The following is a 20,081-nucleotide window of genomic DNA, read 5'->3' as shown; positions in this document are numbered from 1 at the left end:
TTCTTTAAAATTTTTTTTTTTTTTCTCTGCTTCTTTCATCAGTTAAAACACTAACATTCTCTTCACACTTAGGAAGGACTATGAGAAGAATGTGATTTCTTCTTTGTATCTGAATGAACTTGCATGCAGTGCTTGAAAACCTGAAGTTCTGAGACATTAACACGTAATTCTGTCTGTAATAAAACCATTTACCACAGTGCCATTGTTTAAAAACCAGAAGCTCTTTTTATTTATTTCTTTATTTTATGGATGTTTCAGCTATGGACACTTTTTTTTTTTTTTTTTGCTATACACTGAACACAATTTTTTTTTTGCATAATTTGACCCCCCATACCCCAAAAAAAAAAAAAAGATTGGAAATTATGCATAATAAGATCTTCTGTCAACAATGGCTATTTACCTTAAATTACATTTTAATTGAACTTAAAATATAATTAAAAAAATAATAAATTATAGACAGATAGATCTAAAGTCGACCTAAAGTTCAGAAATCCCATGTTCTCGTCCACAGTTCGTGAAAGTTTCTCATTCATTATGTAAAATCCAAGGCAACAGCACCAGACTATTTGCTATAGTTACATGACCCTTTTCACCCAAGATAACTGCAAAAATAGTCTCTTTGCATTTTTACTGAGATCTTAAGCCAAGCACTGGTCACCCATGCACCTGACCAATTGAGTCTCTCAGATCGAGCCCACGACACAACTGGCCAATAGCGTGGCAGCGCGGTGACCACCGCTCAGCTCATCGCACAGCGCACTGCACAGCTATTGGCCAGCCGCGACGAGGGCTCGATCTGAGAGACTCAATTGGTCAGGTGCATAGCTGCAAGTTGGCAGGAAGAGCTAAAGAGCGGAGATACATGATGATGTCAACACGGCAGTGATCCTCTCGGTCTGGCAAACGCAAGGCCTGTTTAACCCATCGATTCCTTGATATAAATAGTAATGGTCCGATGGGATTGTACAAGTAATGTTGTGCTCGGTCTCAGAAGTGGTCGTTGAGTCGGGTCTGTCCTTTAAGGCGCATTGCAGCGTTGCTCAAGGACTCTAGTGATCATCTGCAGCATCCGGAGGAGTCCACATCCTACTGGTATGTAATTCAGAACCATTCCATTGATTGAATCTGTGTGTATGAGCATAGATGAGCATGCTTAATGCATCTGAACCACATACGTAGGAAGATGAGGCTGATTCGCTTATATTTAGGCCGAATGATTATTAAATATGTTTATTTAATTACATGCATGGTCACTAAAAAGTTAACAACGTGTCATATATATTACAGAGATGATTTGGATAACACGTTTAGACTTATATTATGATAGGACACAAAAATATAACCATGCTTTATTTCTCTTTTAATAAATGCAACCGTAATCCAAACTCCCGTTTTTAAAAATATTTATTTCAGTATATATTTCAATAAACATCCAGATAGTTGTACAAATGGGCCTGATGTAGGTTATTTCTAGAAAACGTAAAATGAATTACATTTATTACTGGAAGTTTGTGTAAAATCTTCTAATTTAAAATCATAATATTAACAGACAATTTTATAATCTTATAAAATATTTTTATATTTTATAAAATAATTTCATAATATTATTAGACAGTGCTTGGAATTCAGTGTTTATTTTGAATTGTTAACTAAAGTGTTATCACTGTAAACACTTAGATTGTTAAAAACTTTATTGCAAATAATAATAAGCATCACTGGCTATGCATTTACACTTATTGTACACTGGCTCCCATCGATTGACTTTTTTTTTAGTGCTGTATTTTTTAACCTATAATGGTAAAAATTATGTAATATTTTTCAGCCTTGGGTCACAGGTTGCCATGCGTTTTGTTTCAAAGAATTACTATTATTTTGTGTGTGAGTGTTGACAAAATTAATAAATTGCTTTAGCTGAAACCATTCTAATAATCTTGTGATTTGGCTGCCACTAATTAAAAAAAAAAGTAAAACCAGAAAGTGATGCACACTAGGTTAGACAGAACATTATTTTGCATAATTTCTGTTTTTATAGATCTGCATCTTTAGTTTTAGCATAATGGTTTGGCCTAGCTTATCTAATTTTTTAAAGGCTTTTTTCAATATGCATTATCTATTCTCTGGATACCTTTATGCCACACACTAATTGGCATTATTCCAACTTTTGGCATAACACCAGTTTTAAATCTAATGCTCAAACCGAAGTGATTTGATGTCAGAAAGGCACACATATATACCAGCAGTATGAAGTTTGCATTTCCACCCCCCTCCCCCCCAAACACAGATGCACCAGTGTTGAGAGCAGGAAGCCGGTGTTCACTGAAAAACCACAGTCAAATGACACAGGAAGGATGGCAGCTATAACTGGGCCCTGATTCACCACTGATGTAACCCTAGAGTAATTCTTTAATCAAAACAAATTGGTCTTTTTGTCTTAGACACAGAGTTGTTTTTATCTCAGAGGACCTGGATCATGACCCTTGCCAAGGGCTTGTATTCTGTGCAGCACAGAGATTTGCCTGGGCGAGATTAGACACCATCTGGCTAATTTGACAGGATTGAGAGAGATGAGATGTATTTTACACTGTCAGAGCATAATAATTCTTGGTGTGTTTGAACGCATGCATCTAGGATGCTTATGTTTTGTAAATGAGTCCATATGTTTCACTTGAATATTTGTCCTCACTATGGCAACAGTGTGAGCTGTGGGTATCTGATGAGATTTTGAGTGTCAGTTTAGGTGAATTGTGTGTCTGTGACAGTTTGGAGTGCGTTTCAGCCAAGTACTTGGAGTATGTTGCACAACCTATTTAACAATGACCTTTCTGTTGCGTCCCGCTGTGGCTGATCATAGTAAACTCTGCTCGTTTAATGCTTACTACTTTGATCTCTGTTCAGTGAAATCACCTCTCATTTTCCCTCTTATTGTCTCTTTGCACTAAGCTCTTTTCACAATGGCTATTTTAGGCCTCGCTGTGCGTCCCTCTTCGGGGGACTGTATACACTTAATTATCTGGCACTGAATCTTGTAAGCTTCTTACCCGTTGGCAAGGGTTGGAGAGCAGTCGCGCTAACCGTGTAGCGTTCACACAGCAGGAGAATGTTTCGGTCAGGCAGATTGCCCTGTCTTAAGGTATGGCATTAATACTGAAGGTCTACAGCTTCTGTGGAAAGAGGGGAGTGTTGACTGCTATTTTGTTGCAGACACTGCATTTTTCAAATATTTTAGTCAAAGTTTTTCAGAGCCTCAGGACAAACGTTCATTTTTGACTTGGGAGGGACTAAACTGAATGAGTGGTTGATGTAACTTGTCCATGAACCTTTGTTCCAGCCTCATGTTTTTAGGTTAAAATTCATGTTTGAGGGAAAAGTGGATTAGTTATTTTAGAGTATTTTTCCAGCTCTTGCATATTTACCAAATAAATAAAACGAATAAACGCACTCTAGACATTTTCGTCAGCATTTAAGCATAAGAAGTATTTTGATTTAATATATACAGTAGCCTATATTATAAATTACACGGCATGTATGCTGTAAGTGGTCACCGTTAATCCAGGACAAAATTACAATTACTAAAAGTACACCGTGTTCACCAAGGACACATTAATCAAAAGTGACAGCAGAGACATTTATAATGTTACAAAAGATTTGTGCTTCAAATAAAATGCTTTTTTTTTATATTTCTATTTATCAAAATAGCAAAAATAATAAGCAGCAAAGTGTTTTCAACATTGATAGTAAGAAGTGTTTCTTGAGTAGCAAATCAGAAAACTACAATGATGTAATAACTGCTGAAAATTCAGATTCGCTATCACAGGAATAAATTACATTTGAAAATATATTAATATATAACTGCTATTTTTAAATTGTAATAGTATTACATTTTACCGATACATTTTGATAAATCAAATAAATGCAGCCTCGGTGAGCATAAGAGACTTCAAAAGCTTTAAAAATGATTACTTGCCACAAATGTTTGTACACATGTAAAAATATGTACAAATAATATAGTTAAACAACATGTGCCGTACTGGTCATATTCTTAATGGATAAATAATGAAAGTATTTAATATGTTAGTAAAACAAATATTTAAAGTAAGCAAGTCTTCCTGGTAGTCTGTAAAAGCAGATATATTTTAACTATTAAATGTTAATGTGCAATTAATAAGAAATCATAAAAACTGTAGTAATTTTATAACTACTATAATAATTAATAATCAATTTTCTTGTTAGAGATTTGTTTAAAGTGTATGTGTGTGTGTGTGTGTATATATATATATATACACACACACACACACACACACATATACTTAATGATAAAAAACAAACTCAGCTAATAGTGCTGTAAAGGTTACAATTAACAACAGAGCAGGCTTTACATTTACTTCTAAATCTAATTTTAATATTATGTTTAAAATAGGCCTATAATAATTTACACAGTGGCTGTCACAACTTGTTTTCATGACATATTTATTAAATAATTGATAAAGTTAACTTCTGGTTAAGTAAATTATGAATATATAAGCTAAGATATATTTAGCGAAATGCTCATTCATTTTTTTCTAGTGAGCTGTGAATGCTGAATGATTTGGTCAATGACTTTGTGACATTTGTTTACAAGCTGTTTACTGACGTCTTTCAACTCAAACACTGAGATATTGCATGAGACGTGAGATGTTCATTCATGTTTATTTAGTGTTATAACTAGTAGTAAAGAGGAAGAGTTGATCACGTTCACTCACGCTCCATGCTGCTGTTTGAACTGAGGCGTCTATACAGTGATCTGTCATGTCGCATCAAAGACAGTCAAAACAGCAGTTATTATCTGAATTTCATGATAAGATGGACAGAATTTGACACTGTTTCTTATCAAAAGTAACAAAACACAAAGCTTATTCGATTATTGGAAGGGAGGCAAGCTTTATGTGTGTACATGCAAAGCTTTAAATGACAGCATATAACACTAGCTGTATGTGCAGTTACCCCTGCTTCCTCTAGGCTATCTTGGACATGTCTCGACAGCACAAGTAGGATTTGGGTTGCTGGCAGATTTTGTTTAGCGTGTAAAGCATCTGTTCTGTTCACCTCAGATTCACTCCCAAACCCCCAGCACAGCGCTGCTGTCTAATCAGAGCACAGCACTCTCCCCCTCACAACACACTGCTATATGCAGAGCCTGCCATTTTAAGAGCTGCACACAAACATGCATAAACACAGACATCCTGTATTAGGACTGCATGGGGCAACACCTGTGTTTGCGTTTGCAACATTAAACGTTCAGTTTGGAACATGAGCCAACAGTCGCTGTAGTAACCGTGATGCTTATGTGTCAGGCAGGTGTGTGAGCTTTAACGGAGTCTTCTTATGAGCAGGATGTGGGTCTTCTTTTTATCTGCAGGCTGTTTGACCAGAGATCAAGAAACATGGAGAATCTGAGCCACATCTCTCCTTATCTACACTTCTGAGCAGGGTTTGAGGCAGGTGAGCCAAAATGAACACTAAAAACGGTCTGGCCAATTTGCACATATTAAAACAATAATAAACCTAAATCCCTCAATAACACAACTGAAGGAGTAGGAATTAAGTACAGTATTGGCCCAAAAATGGTAAGCAAATCAAATCGTATATTTTCAGGGATTCTTTGAAAAAGTTCAAGCTTGCTAAAGAAACTCATCTGGTCTTAGATGGTTTATGCTGGTCTATTTGCTTATTCCAAATAAATGTTGTTCTTTTGAACTTTCTATTCATCATTTTCTAAATTCAATGATATTGACATTGTGGCAAAAAAGTTCATATTGGGCAATGGTTTTGGTTCAAGAGAGGTAATAATCTTCATTTATTACATTGTTTTTTTTTTTCTGTACATATTTCTTACTCCCTTCACCTTTTCCTTATTTTCTCTCTCAGGAGGACCATGCTCTGCTCAGAGCGTGGCTTGGTGGAGGAATGGCTCTCAGAGTTTAAGGTGAGAGGTTTGACATCCTTGCAGGATTTAATATGACATTTTTATTATAGCTCACTCAAATTAATCCTCCCTTCCCAAGTGATCTGAGCGCAGTGCCCCATTAACCACGTTTGGTTTCGGAATCTCAGAATTTAATGGAGGAATATTTTCAGCCTCCAAGTTAACTCAATTCCAGGCCGATTCAGGTTGAGGCTGCTTAGTCATGACAACCACGGTTTCTCCTCCTTAGACGTTACCTGACAATCAAATCCGCAGCTATTCTGGCAGCCTGCGTCTGAAGAACGCTCTTGTACCTGCTCTCTATGCTGTTATTCAGGAGCAGCCCAGCAGTGAGGTACGATGAAGCATTTGAAACACTTCAGGCCAGATTTATGTTTAATTTAAGAATGTTACAGGCATTTTCTTGTCAAAAGCGTCTTTTGTTGGGTAATGATTCCTTCTGAAAGCACATGGTGATATGCATATTCAGAGGTGGTTTGGAAAGGCACGATTTGAGTTGGGGCTTGATTTATTTATTCTGAGTATTCAGTGTTATCATTAACTAAAAAATTCTAACTATTAAAAATCTTTTTCATAAATTGAAATTAAGCTGAAATGAATCTACAGATATTAGATGAAACATTAAATCTTAAAATTAGAAATGTTGCATTTGCACCTAACTGGACTAAAATTACTAAAACTGAAATAAAAAAACTAATGAAAGCTAAATAGAAATTTATTTATATATATATATATATATATATATATATATATATATATATATATATATATATATGACAAAAGCATAAAAAATACCCAAAACTTAATCTGAAATTAAAAATGAAAACCGAAATTTGCAAATTCAAAATAATAATATTTTCCAGGCCTCCATGATCTTATGTCAGCATTTTCAAGTTGATTATTATGAAATATTATTTTATTTAGATTGATACCATTTCATATTATATAATATAACTTTGAATAATATTACAATATATCAGTTTAATTGTCATATTTTGTCTTAAATGTGCTGCTTCCTTATGCATGTGTTTTTTTTTTATTCATGTTGTAAAGGAGTGTTCCTCTCAGTTCCTGTGTCCCGTACTGTCTCTTTTACTTTGTCATTGTCTTCTTTGTGTCTCTTCCTCTCTAGCTGCTGGCTCCGGTGTGTCATCAGTTGTTTGAGTTGTACCGGAGCTCAGAGGAGGGTTTGCGTCGGTTTACTCTGCAGTTCCTGCCTGAGCTCATCTGGGTGTACTTGCGGTATTCTGCCAGCAGAGAGCGCTACCGCAATGGCTGTGTGGAAGCCCTGCTACTGGGGATCTATAACCTGGTGAGAGATTGGTGATTGTGCATTACCTGCAGTTTCCTGAAATTCAGTATCCAAAGTTGACATGCATACGCTATATGTATGTCTTATGTTACAGGAAATTGTGGACAGTAAAGGAAATGGAAAGCTGCTGTCATTCACCATACCGTCTCTCTCCAAGCCTTCAATATACCATGAGGTAAGAGGTGAAGTAAAATACAAACACTTTTTAATCTGACCTGTATTGGATGTCTGAGAGGTTCATTCTGCAATGGTACAGGAAGCTAGAAAGTAATGCACCACACCTACAGAAAGATAGAAAACCTAGATTTTTACAAAACCTACTAAGGTTTCTTTGATGGTTTCTGGGGTGTTCTGGGAGCTGCAATACTTTTGGCCGGTTGCATAAAAGGTTTAGAGTAGTCTTACAAGTTAGTCATCTAATTTTTTTTTTCTTTAAGACTGGTCATATTTCTTAAAATTAAGTTACATAAGCGTAGATTAGTCTTAAATTCAAAATCCAAATCCAAAATAAGACTTGATTACCCTTTGGCTAACTGCTAGTTGGTCAAACTCAGACTTAAGACACTGTCTTCACACAAGTTTATGCTGCTGGCCTCCGAGTAAATCATTGGGTTTGAAGGTTTAACCTAGCCCTTGTATTAGGTTAAGTTGGTTAAATAGTACAGTTGTTATGGTCGGGTCAAATTGACCTTAATTGGATTCAGAATAATTAACAAAAACATGTTAGTTCAGAATAATTAATTTAAAACATCTAAATGGGGACATTCCATAGGCATGATGGTTTTTACACACACACAGACAGACATACGCACACATGCACACACACAGACAGACATACGCACGCACGCACACACACAGACAGACATACGCACGCACGCACACACACACACACACACACACACACAAAATAATAAACATTTAAAAAAATCTGTCAAACCAATAAACTTTTAACATTAATATTTCAAATTTCAGCTAACTGAACATGCATAAGTTGATGAAATGCGTGCCTTCAATGCTGTGTAAGTTTACTTCTTATAAATGGCATCTGCCAAATCCATTAATGGAAAAACACTCAACAGGTTGTTAAGACATAACTACCTTTTGTTGACCTAACAAAACTTTTGGGTTTGTGCAGATGCATTTAACCATAGAATATGCAGGTCAAATTGACCCGAAACATCATCATTTAAATATAAAATTTGAACATGCTTTGCATGCACGTTTATGAGAAAAAGTCACAAGATTTCAAGAAAAACATCACAATTGACCAAAAACATAATATAATGGCTAGTCTTAGCTGGTTTATGATAGTCTCCCAGTCTTGCCAAGCTGATATTTATCTGGTTTAGCTGGGAGGCCAGTCTGTCCTTCTAAACCTAAAACCTCTCCAAAACTTATCAACAGACCAAGCAAACCAGCTTAGACTGGTTTAAGATGTTTTTTGCCAACAGGATAAACTCCATCTGACACTTATTTACATACTCTGCCAATGAAAATAAGACCCATTCCTCAAGAAATCTAATTGAAAATGGTTTCCATTGAAAGTAATAAAGCTGTAAAGGCATTTGACCATAAATATCCCAAAAACAGTGACTCGTGCTATGCTTGCGAATAAATAAGTTATTTATTGCTAAAGCCAAATGCTCTTACGTGTACCACAGCCATCCAGCCTCGGGTCCATGGCGTTAACCGAGGGAGCCCTGAACCAGCACGACCTCATCCGGGTGGTGTACAGCGGTCTGCTATCTCAGAGAGAGACATTTACCTCACAGAACAGGTGATTCTTTTTTTGGCAAACTGAGGTTTTGTACTCATTCCTTCTTGTAGAGGGAATAGGTTTGATGTGTGGAATATTTCTGGCCTTTTGATTAATTGCACTATCGCCCGCTGGGCCGTTTTATTGATGTGACTCAGCTGTTACTTTTCTCCTGCAGGTTAAAAAATGTGCTGTAATGATTTTTCAGAATTTAAATTTCATTAAACCGCTGCTGGAGCATCTTGACAGCGATATCCGTGCGGATGTAGTGTGATTTGTTATTACCCGTTCCACCGGCTAGATGCACGGCGACAGTCGCTGACTCATAATGTGCCGCTGTCTGATTTGTCGTTGTAAAATTATGCGGATGGCAGAGGGGGGTTATGTAACAGCAGCATGTGTGTCTCCTGCAGGTTTGAAGTGCTGTCTTTTCTGATGCTCTGCTACAACTCAGCCGTGGTCTTTATGCCTGCGTCCTCCCACCAATCGGTTTGCAGAATGAGCACACGGTAAGGGGGCGCCAGAGTTGTCTTTTCCGCTAACGATCCGGGAGCATCTCAACCTGTCTTTCTCTCTCTCTCTCTCTCTTAAAGTTCTTGCTGGAACAGGCAGAAATGGAATGATTAAATGGAATATTGATTTAGAGAGAGAGAGAGCAAAAAAATTCTGTGGCGGGTCACAGCATTAGCATAAAGGCCTCCAAATAAACATGTCATTAAAGATTGTCTCTGAATCTCTCTTGTTATGCAGACTGTGTGTGAGCGGTTACCCGCGGCAGCAGCAGAAGTCGTGGAAGGAGCCGTGTAACCGTGTACGATTGGAGCCAGAGTTTATGGTGCAGATGCTGACTGCTGTTTACCACGCCATGTAAGTTTAATGGCTTACTTGAAATAACATGCTTTTTTTCGTTCCGTGAAACTATTTCTCTCTAATAAAAGGGGAATTTGATCCAGCAAGATTAACTCCTAAATAATTCAAATTTAGAGTGTAGCTCAAGGAGAGGTGCTACTGCTTTTCCTAACATTTATTTTCTCTTACTAAAGCAAATGCATAAATAACTTTGATTGTTTCTTAGAAATATGGCATATCAAAACTAACTCTGCAAGTTAAATTAAATGGTTTATATAAGTCGTAAACAAATCATTCAGCAGGGATGCTTTATATTGATAAAAATGACAATAAATACATTTGTTACAAAAGATTTCTATTTCAAATAAATGCTTTCTATTCATCAGAGAATCCTGAGAAGAACATATCATGTTTTCCACAAAAAAGTTAAGCAGCAAAACTGTTTTCAACATGTAGAATAAGAAGTGTTGAGCAGCAAATCAGCATATTAGGAACATGTGACACTGAAGAGACTGGAATAATGATGTTGCCATCAACATTTATTCAAATAGAAAATGTATATAATAGTATTTCAGTATTACTGTGTTTTTGATCTAATAAATACAGCTTTGGTAAGCATGAGACTTGTATCAAAAACATGAAAAAAATCTAATTGACGCCAAAACGTGTATTTTTGAGCAATTTAAAAGCTATTTTCTTTTTAAATTAATAAGATAAGGAAATGTGTTATATTTAATTCCTGTTCATTTTCAATTAACGGTTTGAGTGGTGTGCTAATGATCTCATCTGCATGAGGATGCTCTCTCCCATCAACAGTTATAATGGGCAGTGGGATCTGGGGAAGGAAGCTTTGGATGACATCCTCTACCGAGCACAGCTAGACCTCCATGCCCAGCCATTACTGGTAAAAGTCATTTGATACAGTACACTTGGAGAAAATACAGTGGGGTCCAAATGTCTGATATACAAATTTTTTTAGTTTTCGTTTAAACATAGAAAAACCTATGTTTTAGAAAAATCTATGTTTTAGAAAAAAAAGCAGACTAATACCACAACATAAAATGAAGAAGAAATATTAAAGATACTCAATCAGCAATCACATAAGTAAATTTTAGTTTTATATCAAACAAGCAAGGACTGACTGATGTGAATTTCTTTGTACAGATGGTCAGATGTGTTTGTTTTTGCTATAAAATGCAAAATGGAAGCATTTTCACTGGTAGTCTCAGACGTTTGGACTCAAATGTACAATACTAGTGAAGTCAGAGTTGTGGTTTTTGCTCCATGAACATGCCCTCCATGTTTCATGAAGCAACATTTAAATAACAATTCTTAATGGAAATGTGATATTTCACTGCATGTCGTTGACCTCTGATCCTCAGGTGGCGAATGCAATTAATCGCTCACTTCCATCTCGTCCTCCGGAGGGTGCACGGAACCTTTTGGAGGTGGAAATAACGCCTGCCGGGAGATGCGTCTCACAGGCAGCTGTCACTGCCGCCTCCATTCGTCGTCTTCGCTGGAAACGAGAGGGTATGCGAAATATACACACACACACAGAGAGAGAGAGTTAGACAAAAACTTTGGTAATATTTTAGGGACCAATTCTCACTATTAGCTAGTTGCTTATTACCATGCATACATTATTACTAGCATATTGGCTATTTATAAGTACTTTTAAAGTACATATTAATGGATTATTCTACACGATCGTATTTTAAATCTTTTAATCCTACCTCATACCCAAACCTAATAACTACCCTACTAATTAATAAGCAGCAAATCAGGGGTTCATTGAGGCAAAATTTGTAGTTTATTGGTAATAGTGAGAATTGGTTCCCAAACTAAAAGTGACCAAAACTTTTTTTTTTTTGGGTGGGTTATTTTCTGTCATGATCACTAAAATAATAATGAGAACATTAACATCCTCATCAATCCCTCCTATCAAGCATCAGGGAAAGGTGGCCATTTGTGTGTGTGAAACTTTCCCTCTGTCAGCATCATGTTCAGTACACTCACTGTCTTCACCTCAGATTGTTTTGATTTCTCAACCACGACTGAATTCTACGCCTCCATCACCCCCAGCCGATACACCCCCTCGGAGAGACCAGACAATCCTGTGGCACGCGGGCGGATAAAGTGCACCATTCACCTAACTTTTCAAGGGGGTAGGCAGGGCACAGGAACATTTCCCCATTAGACAGTCCATGCACAAGCCCTGCCCTTCTTGGTCATAGAAAGTGTTCACTGGCCTACAGATTAAACTGACCCCATTGCATGGAAAACTTCCTTCTGTTTGTTACTAGTGTCTCCACATACCTTGGTGTTATATTGTGTTTATTTGCATTCAGTTTTGTTTTACGATACTTTTACAGTGCTTGCAAGGCAAGATAGAATTACATTCCTCTTCTTTTTCCTTCTTTGCAAATTTCTGCAGTTCATGTAGCTCAAACCACTATATATATATATATATATATATATATGTTCACTGAAATATTATTTAATATTTGCATTCAGAATTGTGATTGGTCTTGTTTTGGTGTGTTCAGGTCATGTTGGAATGATCGTACAGTGTTTGCAAATTGACTGCACATGAATACCATCATCATGTCACAATTACCAAAAACAAATATCAAGTTAAAGCTTTATATTATTATTGATCATAATAATTGAAACAAAATTGTATTTTGTGTAATATTAATGAAGAGACTGTAGATGGTTCGCACTCTGAAAAACTAGACAAAGTCTAGACTTTGTCTAGTTTTTCAGAGTGCGAACCATCTACAGTCTCTTCTATACTTTATTGGTTTCCACGCACCTGGACTTACCATTAGCCTTCATCTGAGCGCAACAGTATTTCCTTGTCTTCTGTGTAATATTAATGAAAAATAGTGTTAAGGATTGGCAAAAACGACTACTTAACGAACATGTGCATCAATTACACATCTAACGCGCATCCTTTTCTCTTGCATTAATGCTAGAAAGCTTTCTGTCTTTGTGAGAAGTGAAAAAGAGAGGGAAAATTCCAACCAAAAACGTACTTGTATTTCCAAACTTGAAAGTAGGAACTTCTGTGGTGAACGCAGCATTTCTTACATCTACACTACTGTGCAAAAGTTTGTGGTCAGTAAGATTTTTTTCTTTTTTAATGTTTTTGAAAGAAGTCTCTTTTGCTCACAAAGGATTCATTTATTTTATCAGAAAGGCAGTACCTTTACAAGTTTACAAGTTACAACAACTTTACAAAGTTGTTGTTATTATTATTATTATTATTATTCAAAAATATAAATTCATAAGTGGAAATTGGGTATTTACTGTATAATTACTGTGTAACTGATAAAAGTATTTAGAAAAAAATAAACTCACCTAAAACTGTTGAACTGTAGTGTATTGACATTTAATGAATCATCTCATCAGAGTTCACCAACAAAATTGTCCCCCTGAGCTTGAGTTTCTCCCATGTTCTCATGTGTATGAATGGAAGTGAAAGGAGCAAATGGAGTCTAGTGCAACCGCAGCTTTACACTTCAAAGACGGTGTCATGTTGTTTTCTATTGGCTGCGCAGGAGAATCGGCACAAGACGTGTTCTGAGTGTCAAAGCATTTCACTGAGACGCATCCAAAAGCCTGAGCTTACTTCTAAGCTCACCTAACACTATTCTTTTGCTGCCTTGCAAGCGCTCGTATTTCCTCTAGGAAATGCAAATCTAGTTAATCCAGCTTTCTGTTTTCTCTGCCTCATTGTTCTCTCGCTGTGTTTTAGATGCCGATGGCGTGAGCTGTGGAGAGGACTCTTTTGACCCAGATGAAGGGTTTTCCTCTGGGGCTTCCAGCAGCAGTCAGCCCAGCAGCGTGAAACGTGATTGGGTCATAACAGGCGTTCGACCTTTCCGAGATCCGGGAGCCAGGCAGAGGGAGAGCACATCAGCTGACACCAGAGCCGCCCTCCGAAGCCTCCACCAACGGCACCAGTCCCCCCCTCCTGCCATCAGCCTCCGTACTGCAGAAAGCAGCCCGAGTCCCAGTGCTCCCAGACGCTTTCTGGACCCGCATTACATCCCTCCCTTCGCTGGTGCGCCGCCTAAAACCAGCAGCACGTCTTCTAGCAAGTCCCTTGACTGTACCGGCCTAAACGGCTCATCAGGACCTACAGATAGCCTATCGCTGGGAAGCCTCAGTGCAGACAGGGCACATTATCTGTCAGCCATCAGCTTGCAGGATGAACGACTTGGGCGAGTGACGCGGAACCAGGATCTCCTGTCCCCCGGGAGTCCGTTCTCTTCTGGAAGCCCGCTGTCCAAACAGTCTCGATCACCCAGTTTTAATATGCAGATTATATCACAGGTGTAAAATGATTTTGCTTGGCTGTGTGTGTGCATGAGAATATGAAAGTTTATTTCTGCCGTGGAATCAAATAAATAAATAAAGGTAATTACAGTTTTTTTATCTCATAATTCTGACCTCGTTGCTCAAAATTCTGAACCCTTCTGATTTTTCTCATAGTTTTGTTTCTCACATTTCAGAATTTTTTTCTATATATAAACTCAGATATGAGATACAAATTCACAGCTCTGAGAAAATTTTTTGCAAGATAACTAGTGATTGCAAGATATCTTGTGAGATATGCACTCATAATTGCGAGAAGAATTGTGAGTTTCTTTTAAAGTCACTTTTATTTTTATTTCATGATTAAAAAAAAGAATCGCAAGATGTAAACTCGGAATTCTGAAAAAAAGACAGAATTACGAGATATGAACTCAGAATTTTCAGGAAAAATTTAGACTTGCAATTCCGAGAAGAAAAGTAAAAATTGTGAGAGAAATGCTTGCAATTGCAAGAAAAAAGTTAACTTTAACTTTTAACTTTTTTTTGTTTTGTTTTTATTCCGTGGCCAAAAAAAGAAGAATTGCGAGAAAGTCAGAATTGTGAAATATAAACTTGCAATTCTAAGAAAGTCTCAATTCTCTTTTTTTATTTCATAATAAAAGATTTGATATGTAAACTCCCAATTGTAAGGAAAAAAAACCCTGCATTTTGAGACAGTCAATTTATTATTTACTTTTGTGGTGGAAACAAGCTTCCATATGAGTGAGTGAAATTGAGAGAGAGAAGCAGAAATGTTAGCATGCATGCACACAAGCATGTTGTCTTACGGTGTGTGTGTGAATGTGTTCGAATGAGAGTGCGCTCGTACACCTTTATTTGATCACTACATTATGCAGTTGGGTTTAGTGTGGAGGAAATATTTGTTTTGCACAATGCACACATTCAAGTGCACATGATCTGAGACTATTTTAAATGTGCCATACAAACATACAATAACAACATGGTGTTACTTTAAGAGGAACAAACATTACCGTATCAGAGCAATGAACTTCAACAACCGACAATCACGGTCAATGCATAGAGAAAGGCCTGATAGTGCATGATCCAAAGAGTTTTATCCAGCCCAGCTGTACTTTAGGTCATCCTCAAGGAATCCTCTTCCATGTCTTCGTTTCGGTTTGTGCTGATTGAGCCCGCTTAACTGTTGCCTGTGCTCTTCACCCACCATAGAAAATTAATTGTGTGGACTGCCTCAATAAAACTCTATGTTGTGAAAAAAAACAAAAACAAACATATGTTGTACTTTGGAACAAGTTTATATTTTAAATTCTGTATATACTATAGAAAGAGTATATGCTAACAGAATCTATATTGCTTGTACAGAGATAGAAAGCTATCAGCTGAATGGTGAATAAATGTGCTGTTCATGGGAATGCTCTCTTGTTTTTTTTTTTATATTGGGATATTTTATATTGGGATCAATGCAATAGACTACAATTTACATTTACATTATATTGCCAAAAGTATTGGGTCACCCCCTTCTAATGAACAGGTTTGACTACTTTAGTAATTTCCATGAGTACAAATCTTAATGTTTAAGCATATAATGATATTCTAGGGAATTGTGTGCTTCTAATTTTATTGCAACAGCTTGGACAGAACCCTTTTCTATTCTAACATGACAGTGCCTCTGTGTATAAGACAAGGTTCAAAAATAAATGATTTATTCAGTCAGTGTGGAAGAACTTGACTGGTCTGCATAAAGCAAAGTCCTGATCCCAGCTGAAAACTTCTGGTGTGACTTTAAATGCAGACCTTGAGCCGAAAACTCATCACCAAACACCAATGATTTGTACATACACTATATGGACAAAAGTATTGGGACACCCCCTTCTTTAGAACAGAAGAAGGCACTTCCAAAACTGGCAACAAAGATGGAAGCATAATTCATGTATTTAAAAACTGTATTTCCATCTCTGTTGCAACAGTTTTGAAAGTGTCTAAAATGACTGTACCCATATACAAATCATTGGTGTTTGGTGATGAGTTTTCGGCTCAAGGTCTGCATTTAAAGTCACACCAGAGGTGTTCATCTGGGATCAGGACTTTGCTTTATGCAGACCAGTCAAGTTCTTCCACACTGACTGAATCAATCATTTCTTTTTGAACCTTGCCTAGCCCCTTTCGTAAATAAAAGCAAAGAAAAAAAAAGCTAAACTTTTGCTCTGTCATTGAAAAACTTAACAAAAATCTAACCTTTAAGTAAAACAACTGAAAGTAGGGGAAAATTAAATGATGAAATAAATGTTTTTCTCCAATACATGTTAGTCAATGAGTAAAACTAAAGAATTTAGTTCTGATGTACAGCAAAATATTGTTTAAAATGGCTTCAAATGGCTGCAAGAAAATAGCTAAAGCGTTGAAAATTGCCATTTCGACCATCAGGGCAATAATTAAGATGTTTCAGTCAAATGGTGATGTTATGAATATGCCTGGAAGAGTATGTGTGCATCAGTGTATGCATCAAAGACTCTCCAAGGACCACAGCTGCAGAATTGCAGAAATTAGTTGAGACATGGGGAGAGAAAGCCTCAAAGAAAAAAAAAGAAGAATATATATATATATAAATATGCCAAATTAATTATTTCTAATCAGAATCAGAATTAGCTTCCAGGTGTGTTTGCATATACAAGGAATTTGTTTTAGTGACCGTAGCTCCACAGTGCGACAGAATGACAGCGACAGGACAGGACACAGATAATAAAAAAATATGTACAAATATACAAAATGGACAATATGCAAAATAGCACAAACACAATGTACAAAATAGAAAATAGACAATTCAGTATGTACAGGTATGTTAGGTGCAAATTTGAAATGTAATAAGTATGTGTGTTAAATAAAAAATAAAAAGTATGATAGTGTTGTGTGTTACGTTTATTTTTAAGAGTTCAAATGTTCATGAGATGTATTGACTGAGGGAAGAAACTGTTTCTGTGTCTGGTCGTTCTGGTGCTCAGAGCTCTGTAACGTCGACGGTAACAGTTCAAAGAGGGAGTGTGTTGGATGTGAGGGGTCCAGAGTGATTTTACCAGCCTTTTTGCTCACTCTGGATAAGTACAGTTCTTGGAGAGTGGGGAGGGTTGCACCAATGATTCACTCAGCAGTCCGGACTACCCTCCGTAGTCTTCTGAGGTCAGATCTGGTAGCTGAGCTGAACCAGCAGAGGATGGATTCAATGATGGCAGAGTAGAACTGTTTCAGCAGTTATAATAGTTATAATAACAGCTATAATAATTATCTAAATATCACCACTCCTAGTTTCTGTACATAAAAAAAAAAAATTGAAAGTGTGGGAATTTGGAGTGAAAAAGATTGGCCACCACTTGTGTAATAGGAACTGGGCAGGAAGTGTCTTTTTTAATATACAGCAGAGTTTGACATTTTTAAGATGTGTGGTTGATTACAAAGCTTAAAGAATAGCATTTTTTTCTTTCCACTTTAATAAGTCCTACCAAATACATTTCAAGAATGCAGTGAATGCTGCTTTATGTAAGCTAAAAGCTAGACAGTCCACTCTTCACTGACACCTACTGGAACTTCAGCGGGGAAATTTGTTAACATATCGACACATTGCTCTTACATTTTTGACATGTGTCTGGCATTTCAAGAAAGATAGTACATAATAGAAATTAGTGATAATATAACAAATACATTTTTAATTCCGAATATTCTAATATCTAATTATAATAATATAAAATCGAAGAAATCCTGGTTAAAAAACGGTAAATATTTTTCAAATAATTTTTTTTATTTAAAAATGGTTTAGTACAGTAAAACCTAAGCATTTAATATTGTGAACAACCTCATTATATTTAACCTCAAATAAAACGTTATAGGCCTATTATATGGTTATAGGACAATAGGCTACCTCTGAACGCGGATGTTAACCATGTGACCATCCGCGGAAGCTAAGAACATCACGTGGTGCTCAATTCAACGCATTTCATTGGCTGTTTCCGAGGCGGGAGTTTCAGATTGCTGGACATCTGTGAAAACATTTCAGCTCTCTTCTTTTACTAAACTGGACAACCTATACACATTTGGAAAATTGACTGTTTTGTCGCACCGGAGTATATTTTAAACACTTTCGTCAGTCTAGGGTTAGAAAAGGGGCGTTAGTGAGATCTAAAGAACTGGCAATTGGATTACCGCTTTAGACAACAACTGTCAACTTTACCAGTTAACGTTAGTATCGTGCTCGTTCCCTCGAGAACGTCAACTTAATCCGAGCTTTCAACGGTCAACTAGGTATATCATGAGCCTTTAGGTCTGCATTAAACCCGGAAACTTTGTAGAAATAGTTATATATCTTCACCTGGACATGGATAACTACCGCCATCAGCGATATGAAGGCTCAAATCAAAGGAAGGAGAATAAAATCCATCGAAAGAAAGGATTTGGAGTCGGAGTGTCAGCTCAGGGCAGTTCAAGTGGGGATGACGGAGACAAGAAGCCTAAATTTGTAAGTTACACTTTTTGAAATAATCATACAAGGTGTCTCCATTATTCTAGTAACGTTAAGTGGTCATATGTCCCCACCCTGCTACTGTAAGGCCTCTAGTGCTGAATCACTGCTTCTTGAGTAACGTTGCGTTATTAGGAAAATGCAAAGAGAGACCGTTTACGTATTCATCTGTTTTGGTGTTCAATGTCTTGCATTTATGTTCTCACAATTATATTTTCTTGTCTGCCACTCTTTATGGGTCAGCACTCTCAGATACAAAAATAACGTGTCAAATATTGTTAATCTGTATTGACATATCTAACACTGAATGAATGGCTGTAAATGAGTTTCAGCAAAACAAGCAACAATCACACATGTAAAATAAATGATGTAAAATATGTAACCATCCCAAACGGTAGCCTATATAGCTGTGTTGAACTCGTATATGGTGAAATATGGAAAGTGGACCTTCAAAACGAACTGGTAGTTGATTTTAATAAATGTTATCATGACCAAAAAATGTTGACAAAGTATAGAGAATGTAGAGACGCATTATAAAAGAGAGGTTTATATATATATATATATATATATATAATGAAGTTTATTTGCAAAAACCGATAACTCCGTTTTTTAAACTTTCCAAAATCATGTTTTTTGTTATTGTTTTATTGTTAGTTAGCTGTTTTTTTTAGTTATTTTTTAACCTAATCAAAATAACCCAACACGATTTTGAGTTATCCGTTTTTGCAAAGTAACTCTTCATATATGTATGTATATGTATGTATATATATATATAGTTGCTATCTAATGTCATAATTTTGATACAATAAGAAAATTGGATTAATGTCAGAGTAGATATATGTTGCTGTTGTAAAAAGTAATGGCAAAGTTGTGGCACATTTTATGTTGGATGTTTTTAAGAGTCACTGGAATGTAGATGATTGTTTAGTGAGACTTCATGGTGTAATTTTATTCCTTTAAAAGGACAAAACTGGTCCATGATTCAACAATGTTAAATGCCAATAAAATGCAAGGTATCCACACATAGGATTTATGTGCATTATATGCACTTTGTCAAGTTAGTCTGTATCTGCTCTGCCAGTGCTCTTTGTTTCTTCACTAATCAAATGTCTAATTTTATGCAAATTGCAGATATTTCTTAAAATTGACAGCATGATGGTTTTTTTTTTTTTTTTTTTGATGGATTTAAGAAACCGCAACAATTATTTTGTATGTTTAAACAGACAGCAGAGAGAGAGATGGAAAAAAAACACGCCCACACACACTGAACCCCTCTCTCAGTGCTATTAACTTAGTTGTTGACTGCCAGTGCTAAATCAAAGGATAAAATTAGCTCAGGGATAAGACA

The 20,081-nt window shown here is 36.5% G+C and overlaps 2 protein-coding genes across 3 annotated transcripts in view; both read left to right on the top strand.

Annotated features, from left to right (window-relative positions):
• Positions 1-959: 959 nt before the first annotated feature.
• LOC306854806 (hyccin 2-like) lies at positions 960-15,637 on the top strand. Of its 2 annotated transcripts, XM_079393033.1 has the most exons (13): positions 960-1,092; positions 5,396-5,478; positions 5,905-5,962; positions 6,192-6,296; positions 7,095-7,274; positions 7,369-7,449; positions 8,936-9,051; positions 9,444-9,539; positions 9,781-9,897; positions 10,696-10,783; positions 11,262-11,412; positions 11,913-12,047; positions 13,643-15,636. In XM_079393033.1, the coding sequence occupies exons 3-13, from the start codon at positions 5,912-5,914 to the stop codon at positions 14,227-14,229; spliced, it is 1,707 nt and encodes a 568-aa protein (XP_079249159.1). In that variant the 5' UTR covers positions 960-1,092; positions 5,396-5,478; positions 5,905-5,911; the 3' UTR covers positions 14,230-15,636. The 2 variants fall into 2 exon arrangements, with proteins under 2 accessions (XP_079249159.1, XP_079249160.1); XM_079393034.1 differs by lacking the exon at positions 11,913-12,047 and having other exon boundaries at positions 13,643-15,637.
• Positions 15,638-18,231: 2,594 nt separating this feature from the next.
• The window catches only part of LOC306854705 (protein diaphanous homolog 3-like), a 358,785-nt gene continuing 356,935 nt past the window's right edge, over positions 18,232-20,081 (top strand). The window contains exon 1 of the mRNA XM_079392921.1: positions 18,232-18,730. Within this exon, the coding sequence (XP_079249047.1) occupies positions 18,590-18,730 (141 nt within the window). The 5' untranslated portion in view covers positions 18,232-18,589. The remainder of the gene's footprint in view (positions 18,731-20,081) is intronic.

This window comes from Barbus barbus (assembly GCF_936440315.1).
Source record: "Barbus barbus genome assembly, chromosome: 35".
NCBI classification, from domain to species: Eukaryota; Metazoa; Chordata; class Actinopteri; order Cypriniformes; family Cyprinidae; genus Barbus; species Barbus barbus.
Note: the sequence above shows the minus strand (reverse complement) of the source record. Positions and strands in the feature narration are given on the sequence as shown.

Coding starts and splice junctions, on each gene's coding strand:
- LOC306854806 (XM_079393033.1), top strand. CDS start 5,912: ATGCTCTGCTCAGAGCGTGGCTTGGTGGAGGAATGGCTCTCAGAGTTT. Junction 7,275..7,368: donor TACTGGGGATCTATAACCTG/GTGAGAGATTGG, acceptor CTTATGTTACAG/GAAATTGTGGACAGTAAAGG. Junction 11,413..11,912: donor TCTTCGCTGGAAACGAGAGG/GTATGCGAAATA, acceptor TCTTCACCTCAG/ATTGTTTTGATTTCTCAACC.